This window comes from Eulemur rufifrons, chromosome 21, assembly GCF_041146395.1.
Source record: "Eulemur rufifrons isolate Redbay chromosome 21, OSU_ERuf_1, whole genome shotgun sequence".
Taxonomy (NCBI): domain Eukaryota; kingdom Metazoa; phylum Chordata; class Mammalia; order Primates; family Lemuridae; genus Eulemur; species Eulemur rufifrons.
Window position 1 is genome coordinate 22,286,650 of NC_091003.1, and position 11,647 is coordinate 22,298,296.

The following is an 11,647-nucleotide window of genomic DNA, read 5'->3' on the forward strand; positions in this document are numbered from 1 at the left end:
CTCCACCCCTGGCTGTTTCCTGGCCTCACTCCTGGGCTGTCCTGGCCACGCTGAGCTCAGAGGTGAGTCTGTCTGCATTTGTGGAACCTCTTCCACAGGGGACACCATGAGGCTTAACAGCTGCAGGGTCTTCCTCAGGTCAGAATCTCTGAGTAGTTGAGCTTGAGTTACATTCTTTGCCAAGTGCAAATGGAGTTTTAAAGAGCTATGTAGTTACTGTGCATTCTGCCTTTGAGCTTCCTGTGCAGATCACAGGTGCTGTGCCTCAGTTTCCCCAGTGTGTATTCAGGCACGTTACAGATACCATGCTTGAGACATGTCTGACAGTGACAGACTTTGAGCACCCACGCCATGGTGTTCTGGTAAACGCAGTGCTTGGACTCGTATTAGGGTAAGAGGGGGATTGTGCAAGAGCCAGATCTTGCAGGGACAGAATTTGCGTGTCAGTGTCAAGGATGATACTCCAGAAAAAGGGGACACGATTCCCTCTAGGTCTCAGGTGGTCACTGACTCTCCCTGCATCTCAGCATCTCCCTGAGGCCCCTCCCCCAGCCCCTGGTGGCTCTGCAGGTGACTCTCTGCTGCCCCCTGGTGGCCGCTCCGCACTGGCTGCTGGAGGCTCAGGGGCCCCCTTGGTCCAGGTGCAGATCCAGAAGCTGCTGCTAAGGTCCCTGCTTCCCTGCCCCCGGGGCTGCTGCCCAGGGGAGGGTTCCTCTTCCCTGTGTGCCCTGCCTGCCTCACCCCAGGCACGAGAAGCTCAGATTATCCAGTGAAAAATGAACACACCCATTTGTTGAAAGTGGGGCCCCTCCTAAGGCTCTCCTGTACTCTCTCTGAGGTGGGAGGTCATGTGTGTGGAGCCAGGTGTGGCACTCAGGGACACAGGAATCAGGGACTGGCTGTTTGTACTGGTGGCCACAGATTCAGGGCCATGGCGGGGCAGTGGTGGCTACTGCACCCAACACAGAACTCTCTGTCCTGGGCGTTCAGCATGAACAAGACCCGGCTCCTGCACTCAAGAGCTGCCCTCTGGGCGTGGGCCAGGGTAAGGGACAGTGAATTGCACCCCAGGAGACAGTCCTTGCCACCTTCTACCTGTGCAGTGTCTTCTAGATCATGTGCCAGATGCTTCCTTTCCCAAGTCTCTCCCAGCCAGGATAGAACTCCCGGCCCAGCCCTGATCCCTGTGATGTCAGGTCAGTCGGCTGGAGAGTTTTCAGGAAAATTTCATTCTTGTGAAGGAAAGAAACAGACCTGGTGGGTGCAGCACCTTTCTCCCTGAACCATCAGTGTGAGAGCCGGAGCTGCAGCAGCCATGCTGAGATGTGAAGTCAACAGAAATGAAAGCAAAACCACCGGAATAGAAATGACGGAATAAGAAAATAGGAAGCATTCTTGGTCCCTCACGGCCTTATTCAATATCTGGAGATCAACAGCCTTCCAACTCCAGATTTATTTTCTCTGGGTGAGAAATAGCAACCTGCTGTTCATGTTTTGTCAGCCAATAGATTAGTATGACTATATTAGAAACCGAAATGCTTTCAGGAGTTTTGCAAGGCTTTGCCCTGAAGGAATATGTGAACCTGTTAGTTCGCATATCAAAAGCTGCCTGGCCTCAGAAGGGCCTCTCAATGGTCAGCAGCAGCTGCCTTCCAAGGTGACACTGCAGTCTCAAGCCTGTGGTTTTCGCCTACTTTGAAGGACAAAGCAGGTTTGCAGGGAGCCATGGGGACAGGAGCTGATCAAAGAAGTGCCTGGCTGGAGAGACAGACACCTGTGGCTAAGAGCAATTAGCCCAAGGGACAGCTTTTGCTAGACTCCTGAAGACCTGTCTCAATCCACAATAACTAGATAAAGAACTATGGAGCCACTATGTCTCTGTTGAACTTTTCTGCTAAAGTGATCGTTTTATCTTAGAACTTAGAAGTTTGTCCTAGAAAGATTTGGTAACCGTTTGTTCACATAGATAGAGTTAATTAAGGGATATATAGAAGCCTTGTGGGAGACTTTAAACCTAAAACAAACTACCTATTATCATGTAAATCTGTTACCCCTGACAACCGATCACTGTACCTATAAATACTGGTGTGAAACTTCAGTCCTGGCCCTACAAGTTACAGGAATATTGTGGGGAGCCCCGAGTATCCCCACTTTTTCTATTTTCATAAATCTATTCTTTATAAACTGTATTTTTGCCTCTGTATATTGTTTTACTTCTATTTTCTATTATTTTCTCATTCTTTGCGACAACCCCTGCCTGAGGGACCCGATTCTTTGCTGGGAGCGTGGCCAACTCTCAGCAATGATTCCGTTTTGTGTGTCTGTCATTGCAATTACAAACATGTCTGTGTGATTTTTAAAAATAGTTAACACAAATAAGTAACTACTGAACAATCGTGTGAGGGGTAGAACATTTCAGGGGCGGTGGCCGTGCAGGGAGTTGAGGCAGGGATTAGACCGGAGATGATGGCAGGTGTGTAATAAGCAGGGGGGGGGGGGTCCCTGAGCAGGTGTCTCTGCAGCTGTTCTCAGGACGGGAAGGGACACCAGTCACAGGCAGTGTGTGGGGAAGACCTGAGTCAGGGCCCTGTGGGGAAGAGTCAGGTGTGTGTGAAGATCCGAAGGGACAGTGGCAACCTGGAGGGGGTGTAGGACTCCAAGTAGCTCAAGGCCAGTGTGACATTTTTGGCAAGTGAAGAATTTGGGGCCAGGATGATGTGTGGACAGGTGTGAGCAGGGAAATTTCCATTAATAAATCAGGGGACCTGGAAGCAGCTCAGAACGTCCTGTGGACTCCAGGTCGGTGCTGCCAGGGCAGGGACAGGTGACACACAGGGAGTTCAATGTGTCCCCTGGGTTTGCCCTATTGTAACTGGGGCTGAAGCCTCTTGGTGAGTGTTCATTGCTCTTTAGTCACCTCCCCTCACTACCGTGTCCTCCCTGCAGCCATGAGGGGACACTGGCTGCTCCCTGTGCCCCTGTCCTGGTTCCCTCTTTCCAGGGTCCCCATGGATGGCTGATCGCTGCTTTCCCTGGTGTCCCACAGACCTGCTGAGGGCACTGGACAGAGGAGGGAAGGGGCCGAGAGAGGGAGTGACAATCCCAGGGTCACCTGGGGAGGAAGAGAGAACAGCAGGACCCAGGACAAGTAGGCCCCAAACAAGAACCTCTCCTGGGTGTCCTGGGGCCGGCCTGGCTGGGGGAGTCAATGTGGGAACATCCTCAGCCAGAACTTTCCGACCCTGATGGAGAAGCTTCTCCCTGTGGGTCCAGCTGCCTGCAGAGGGCGCTGCAGCAGCTGAACATGGGCAGGTGAGGACCCTGGTGGGGCACCCAGACCCTGCGCCTTTGGGGGCTGATGCTGGAAAGACACTCTTTCTTGTGCAAATGCAGAGTGGGGCTGGGTCAGGGCACATGAGGGCGTCTCCTCCTCAGGTTGCCGTCCTCCTGGGCCACGTGTCCTCCCCCTTCTCCTCATGCCTCTTTCTCAGAAGCAGAACCAGAGAACAGGTCCCGCACCTGTCCCAGGCTGTGTGAAAATCGGGAGAGGACTGTGGCTTCCTGGCACAGATCTCGCGGGAGGGCCCAGGAGCCTGGGACTTGCTGAGTCAGCTCTGCCCGCCGTGCGGGCTACGGGGAGCACGCCGGGGTTTCCTTTTGTATCGTGGTTTTCCCAAAGATTTAGTTTCATTTCAAATCCCAGAATCGTGTGCCTTGAAATCTGGAGCCTTGCACAGATGTGTTCAGGAGTTCCTGGGCTGGGAAACGTCTCCAAAGGCCCTGGCTGCTGCCTCCGCCTGCACTTTCCAGCATCGCTAATTCAGACGTCAGACACGTCTGCGGAGCACAAGGTCTAGTAAGTGCATGTAGAAGGGCGAGTTACACAACCAAGGGAGGAGATGGGAGGAAATGTCAACACGTCACAGTCCCTTGACTTCTAGCCCACGTGATCCACAGTTCCTAGGTGCACCCAGGCCAGGCGGGCAATGGGCGGCTGAGATTCATGCTGCAAATCCCACCTTCAGAGCACAGGTTCCTTCACCTTCCTCCTCCTCCAGCTGACCTTGTCCCCTTATGCACAACAGGGCTATGGTGTCCTCAGCCCCCGTCTGTCCCTCTGTGCAGCAGCTATGATGACCTTCCATCGAGGGTCCCATGCAGAGTCTACAGGGGACACGGTGCTACCGAGCACAGCAGCCGGAGCTCAGCCGCTCGCAGAGAGCACGTCCTGTGGAGCAGAGCGTGCACAGTGTCACTCCCACACCCGCACAGCCTCTGTGCAGGGACATGGCCCACTGCCACCAATGGGCATTGTACTTTCTTGTGGTGCTTTTTGCAAAACTGTCCACAAGCTTCAGAATACAATCAACCCTGGCTCAGAAATGCTGGCTCCAGAGAGCAAACAACCCAGTGTCAGCTGTGGATCTTGAGGGTTCTGGTGGGCAGCACATTAAATAGCCTCAGTGGACCTTCGTGGACACCTGGGAAGTGTCACCTGAGGCCAGATAGGAGATCTTTTTTTTTTTTTTTTTGAGGCAGAGTCCCGCTCTGTTACCCTGGCTAGAGTGCAGAGGCATCAGCCTAGCTCACAGCAACCTGAAACTCCTGGGCTCAAGCGATCCTCCTGCCTCAGCCTCCCGAGTAGCTGGGACTACAGGCATGTGCCACCATGCCCGGCTAATTTTTTCTATGTATATTTTTAGTTGTCCAGCTAATTTCTTTCTTTCTTTCTTTCTTTTTTTTTTTTTTTTTTTTAGTAGAGACGGGGTCTCGCTCTTGCTCAGGCTGGTTTCGAACTCCTGAACTCAAACGATCCGCCCGCCTCGGCCTCCCAGAGTGCTGGGATTACAGGTGTGAGCCACTGCGCCCGGCCAAGAGATCCTTTTTAATTACTGAGAGAGAGAGATACAGGGTGGGGGGGGGGGTTGCCTCACATAGGGAGGGGGAAGAGTGCTCCTCACACTGTTCTTTCAACTCTGTAGAATGAAATGATTCCAAAATTAAACAAGTTTTACTTTTTTCCCAAACACGCAATTTTTAAATTATGGCAAAATAAGCATAAAATACATTTTCACACTGTAATCATGGGTAAGTGCGCACTTAGGTGAGATAAATACACTGACGGTGTTGCGCAGACATCGCCACGACCCGCTGACACAGCCCTTGACCGCCCCACGCAGATTCTCTGTGCCCACGAGACAATGGCTTAGAGTCTGCACCTTGGGGAGAAATGAGGAGTGCGTGGTCCGGAGAACCTCCCCGGGATGGGGCCAAGCTGGTGTCCGCTGTTACCTCTCCAGCTTCTGTGACATCTCAGGACAGGAAGGAGGGAGGCCTCCTCCGGGAACCCAGAGGACAGATGGCCCCTGGGGCCTCCTTGGGACCGGGTCCCCCCAAGAAGCAGAGGATCCCAGCAGGGTTTCACCGTGCGACACAACTTTCTTGTCTCCTGCAGGACCCGCGTGTTCATGATGGGACTGGCCTGCACGATAGTTGAGCTGGTGCTGGAAGGTGGAAGTGGATTTCTACGCACCCAGCGAGCTCCTGGTCCCATCTGCAATCTCTGTGCCAGATGTGGAATCTGCTAGAAGAGAACCACACGGCTGCCTGTGCACAGATGCACCACTTAGGCAGACGGTGTGCGCTCACGTGGGCTGGACGACAGCATGCATTTATTAGTACGTTAGATCCCCTCGGCTTCATGAACCCTCCCTTCCCTGTCGTGACACAGTGTGTGGGGCCTGGGCCATCGGGACGTGCGGGACAACATCCCAGGGATCTAGCCTGCGGCGGTGTTGGGAACAGCCGTGCATGGACTGGCAGATCTGTTGGCACTTTGGTGAGACCCATGGACTCCGAGAGCGGGAGATAAACGGAAAGAAGAGTCATTCTTCCGCATTAGCTGCAACGCTAAGGGCTTAGCTGTTTGGGGCATGCTGACCTGGCTCCCACAAAATAAAGGACACATTATTAGATCCTGCAGTTTCCTCCACAAAGAAAGAAGCACAAAGCCTGTAAGGTCACGCTGGTTCCCAGAAACAGCACAATTCACGCTGGGGGATGTTGCTCCAACCCATGAATCAGGAGCCAGGAAAAGTCACACGATGTCTTGTGGCCGCAGAGCAGGGAGGCTCCACAGCAGGTGCGGGCAGTGGTGTGACCTGCCCTGCTGTTTGGGCCACAGAATCCAGCAGATTCTACCATAATATGGGCAGATATGTGGAGCTGTGAGGTTGCTGGAGACGGGAACGGGTTTCCTGGTGACAGGGAGGGCTGTGGCGTCTGTGTCGCTGTGACCTCTGATGGGCTGAAGCGTGTGCTGCACAATTTGGTGACATGTGCACGTCTGTCAGGGCTGGGGAAAGGGCTGATGAGTCTGCAGGATGTGGGGTGCGGGTGAGGCACCCCGAGGCTGGCCCTGTGGGTGCACCTGGGGCTCCCTGTGTGGGCTGAGGCTGCTGCTCCCCCTGGGGCTCGACTCGCTGCGGGAGGGTCTCCCTCCCTTCCCCTCTGACCCCAGAGCTCCTGCCCGTCAGGCTCCCTGGTCACTCTGCAGACACGCAGGGGACGGTCACATCTAGCTGCTCATTAGGAGCCCACACTGGGGGTTCAGGAGAGAAACCAGAGATTTCCAGTGTACAGAGGCCTCCTCGGGTCCCTGATGGCCATGGTGGGGACAGCTGGTCCTCTCAGGTTGGCTCCTGGAATCAGACTCTGAGATGGAGTTTTGCAGCTACAGAGGACCTGGGGGACCGAGGGAGGCAGCAGTGGGCAGAGGGGACAGTGACCACGATGCAGCTGCCACCAAGGCCCCAGGCACCCACGCAGGGAGCTCAGAGCTGGGGCCCTCCAAGGTCATCCTAAACTGAGGCAGGGCTGGGATCCTGGCACAGGCTGTCATCAGACTGGGCCTCTCTGGGAGGGGTACACACTGGGGGACACAGTTTTCTGCACCCAGGAGCACTTCCCCGCGAGCGCTCAGCTCTGAGCTGCAGGGTGCTCAGCAGCGCTAGGGGGGTGGGTCACCCTGAGGAGGGGACACGATGTCAACTTCAATAGTTTGCTCCATTCAGAATCTCAGGCTGCCGTGGGAGCTTCGGGCTCAGGACCTCAGCAGGGCTGGGCCATTCCCAGGACAGATCCCAGCAGTTGGTCTGACCGTCACCACCATACGGCCGTCCAGGGACAGGACAGTGAATGGAGGTCTCTCTCTGTCTGTCCTTCCACTCAGACCCCCATTCTCTACTCACACAGTGGCCCTGATTGACAGGACAATCCTGCTCCTGCCAGGCAGTGTCCACCCCTGACCCACCCTCTGCAGAGCCTGCCCGTGGGTGCCACCCTGCTCGTGCTGTGTCCACAGTCCTCCTGGGCTTGAGGGAGAGGGTGACACAGATGAGAAAGGGGTTTGTGTCTCACTTCCCCATCTGCCTGTGTCACTGTGAGCAGTGTTGCCGTCCCACACCTGACAGTAATAGTCAGCCTCGTCCCCGGCCTGGGCCCCGCTGATGGTCAGGGTGGCCGTGTTCCCTGAGTTGGAGCCAGAGAATCGCTCGGGGATCCCTGAGGGCCGGTTGCTGTCACTATATATGATCAGCACAGGGGCCTGGCCTGGCTTCTGCTGGTACCAGTACACACTTTTACCCCCAATGTTGTTTCCCGCACAGGTGATCCTGGCCGTCTGTCCTGGGGACACTGACACTGATGGTGGCTGGGTCAGCTCATAGGAGGCCACAGAGCCTGCAAGGAGAGAAATGAGGAGAAAAACGGCCTGAGACTGAGGGGCTCACACCCAGGAGACCTTTCCCTGCCTGTCCTAGAGAGAAGGTCAAGGATGAAAGGGCCCTCAGGGCACCAGTGAGCACAGTGTGGGGGTCTCGGCCCCACCGGCCCCTCCCTCTGCAGCAGGGTCAGAGCCTCCTGCCCACCACAGCCAGGGCCCTGCTGAGCTCAGAGTCAGGGCCAGGCTTGTCCCCGAGCCCTGGGGCTGGGCGGGTGGGGGACCCTGGGCAGCACCTGTGCAGTGAGCGAGGAGGCCGAGGAGGAGAGGGGTCCAGGCCATGGTGGAGACGCCCCCGATGCTGCTTCCCGAGGCCCAGGCTGGGCAGGTGCCTCCCAGGCCTGTCTTATCCCCTTGCTGGAGAGACCTGCCCTGATGCAAATCAGCCCTGGCCAGGGGCTGCTGCCTGAGGAGCTCTGTGGTTTCCAGAGAAGGCTCAGCCCCAGGGGACCCAGGGAGGGGAGGGGAGACCCCTGCAGAGCCACTTCCTGTCCCAGAGATTCTCCTTCCCCTGCTGGTCCCCAAGTCTCAGCTGACATCTCCAGCCCTGGCTGTTTCCTGGCCTCACTCCTGGGCTGTCCTGGCCATGCTGAGCTCAGAGGTGAGTCTGTCTGCATTTGTGGAACCTCTTCCACAGGAGACACCATGAGGCTTAACAGCTGCAGGGTCTTCCTCAGGTCAAAATCTCCACTAGTTGAGCTTGAATTAAATTCTTTGCAGAGTGCACATGTAGTTTTAAAGAGCTATGAAGTTACTGTGAGTTCTTGCCCTTAAGTGAGCTTCCTGTGCAGATGACAGGTGTTGTGCCTCAGTTTCCCCAGTGTGTACTTAGGGCACATTACAGACCCCCTTCTCGAGACATGTCTGACACTGACAGAGTTTGAGCACCCACGCCATGGTGTTCTGGTAAATGCAGTGCTTGGACTCGTATTAGGGTAAGAGTCGGATTGTGCAAGAGCCAGATCTTGCAGGGACAGGATTTGCATGTCAGTGTCAAGGATGATACTCCGGAAAAAAGGGACACAATTCCCTCTAGGTCTCAGGTGGTCACTGACCCTCCCTGCATGTCAGCATCTCCCTGAGGTCCAGGCCCCCAGCCCCAGGGGGCTCTGCCAGGTGACTCTCTGCTGCCCCCTGGTGGCCGCTCCGCACTGGCTGCTGGAGGCTCAGGGGCCCCCTTGGTCCAGGTGCAGATCCAGAAGCTGCTGCTCAGGTCCCTGCTTCCCTGCCCCACGGGCTGCTGCCCAGGGGAGGGTTCTTCTTCCCTGTGTGTCCTGCTTGCCTTACGCCAGGCACGAGGGCGCAGACACCCGCAAAGGCGCGAGCACATCTATCTGTGGGAGGAGGAGGCAGATCCACCGGGGCATCCTGCACGTTTCTCTGCGGTGCTGGGTGGCCCTGCGCGCGGGTCAAGGGCTTGGCTGTTTCTCGGGGGCTCTGAGGTGGCCATTACTGCTGCTGGCTGTGGGTGCGTGGCACTGTCAGGTGAAGGTGACTCCTGCCCCAAAGTCAGAGGAAGGAGAACCCGCCCAGCACTGTGTTCACTCCGATCCACTCTGGCCTTGCCACACCCCGTCCTGGGGGCTTCGCAGTCTCACCATGGATTATGCATCCAGGTTCCCACAGGATGACACCAGGGACACAGCAGGAGCCCCATGGGACGTTCATGAGTGGCTGTCCCTGGTCACTCTGGGCTCCTTCTGCCCTTCACTGCCGCCCTGTGTGGGGCTGGGAGTGTGTCCGTTGGCAGCTGCAGCTGTGGCCCAGAACCGACACACACCAGCAGCCTGCGTGGTCGGAGGATCTGCCGTCCCCAGGGGGAACCCTCAGGAGCCTGGGGATGAAGGGACAATGGAGGTTAGGGGACCGGGGCATGGATTTGGGCCTGGCCGGGATCTGAGGGGGACCTGGGTAAGGGAAGAGCAGGGTGAGGGGGCCGTGGTGTAGACAATTCACAACACCTGGATATGGGGCCGGGGTCACCCCAGTCCTGAGATCCTCGAGGGAAACCTTGGAAGTCAGTGTTGTGTGTGCGTCACAGCAGATGGCAAATAAAGGCTTTGGTGTCAGAGACAGAGAGAGGGAGGGAGGGAGAGAGGGAGGGTGGGAGGCCAATGTCAACATTGAATTCTGGTCTCCTGACCCCAATTCCAAGAGTATTTCTTAATGAAGATGGATCGTGTGAGCCAGGCTGGGGACGACAGCATGTGTGTGTCTCAGTCTCCCTTTTTCCATGTCATAGGCCAATTTGCGGTCACCCCCAAGTGACTTCTTCCTCAGCCGTCCCCTGCTGAAGGTCAGGGGTTCTGTGTTCCGACTGATGTGAAACCATCGCTCCGCACTGCACGAGGATGTTTGTCGCTACACTGACAGCCCACTGTTGGCACCAGCCTGGATTCTGCAGGTACCAAGTCAGAGCAGGACGTCCCTGTCTCCTCCTGAGCAGCTGAGGACTGTCTACACTATGGCCCTGAGCACCCCTGAGAGGACACAGAGCCTGCAACGGGGGACAGAGAGGCTGTCAGAGACCAGGGACTCATTTCCATGGAGATCCCCATACAGCGTCCCCAGCCTACGGGTCGGGGCCAGGCCTAGCCTAGGACCCGTGGGGGCTGAGCCCGAGAGCAGGGCCAGGAGGCTGCACCTGTGCAGGGAGTGAGCAGGAGAGGGGTCCCGGCCATGGTGGGGACACCCCCAAGCTCTGCTTCCTGGGCCCCAGCAGGAACCTCTCTGATGCATTTCCTAGTTAAGGGCTCATTGGCACCTGATGTCTCCATCCGTTTCCTTGGGGCCAGGTCTGAGGGTGACACTCAGAGTGTGTTTGCTGCATCTCAGGATGGAATGAACTGTCCTAACCTGCCAGTCTGGGGGAGGGACCTTGGACACCTGCTGCCACCCCCCCCCCCGACATGTCTCCTCCTCAGGTCTCACCTGTGCAGGTTCAGCCTCTCTCAGGGCCTTCCCCACTGTGGCACTGCTGCCCCCTGCTGGTCACAAATGCCTTCTGGCCTCAGGGGAGTCCCTTCCCATGCTGTACAGTAGCAAGAGCATGTGAGCCTCCCATGAATGTGCAGTTTCTATTTACCACAGAAAATGAAAAGCAGAAGGTTAATAAGAGGGCCAAGCACGGTGGCTCATGCCCATCATCCCAGCAGTAGGGGCGGCTGAGGTGGGAGGATCACTTTAGGTCAGGAGTTCCAGACCAGCTTGGGCAAGATCGAGACCCCAACTCAACAAAAATCAGAAAAATTAGCCGGGTGTGGTGGTGGGTGCCTGTAGTCCCAGCTACTCGGGAGGCTGAGGCAGGAGGATCGCTGAGCCCAGGAGTTGGAGGTTGCTGTGAGCTACGATGATGCCACCGCCCTCTACCCGGGTGACAGAGCAACATTCTGTGTCAAAAAAAAAAAAAAAGAGGAAATTAATTAAAATAATTTATTCATTTAATGCAAAATGTGGAAAATGTTATTTACATATGTAGGTGAAATATAGCTTTTGTATATGTTCCATTTTTTAATAATAAATCTTTGAAATTCTAACTGTGATACATATTTATAGCACATCTCAACTTGGATACAGAATTTCCTCAGAAAATACTTTATATTAATTTAGATTTCATAAAGTTTATGGGTGACAAGGTAGATTTACATAGATTTATATTTATGTATTCCATCATACTTAAAAATTTTCCAGTAACAAAACTGGGCACCTAAATATCATTTCCCTTGAATATTTGCATCCACTGTGACAAAAGTGGCTCATGTTTTCTGCAACAATTGATGAACTGGATTCAGGAGCACACCACGGTCAAACACACTACAACCCAGTCTGTTAACGTTGACATCAGTGGGCAATTGCATCTACTGAGAA

The 11,647-nt window shown here is 55.3% G+C and overlaps 1 protein-coding gene across 1 annotated transcript in view; it reads right to left on the minus strand.

The window, feature by feature from the left end:
- Positions 1-8,062, minus strand: part of LOC138401845 (immunoglobulin lambda-1 light chain-like) — a 33,493-nt gene extending 25,431 nt beyond the window's left edge. Inside the window, exons 1-2 of the mRNA XM_069497455.1 lie at positions 8,017-8,062; positions 7,448-7,740 (exon numbers count right to left, since the gene is read on the minus strand). Of these exons, the coding sequence (XP_069353556.1) occupies positions 7,448-7,740; positions 8,017-8,062 (339 nt within the window). The remainder of the gene's footprint in view (positions 1-7,447; positions 7,741-8,016) is intronic.
- Positions 8,063-11,647: the final 3,585 nt, after the last annotated feature.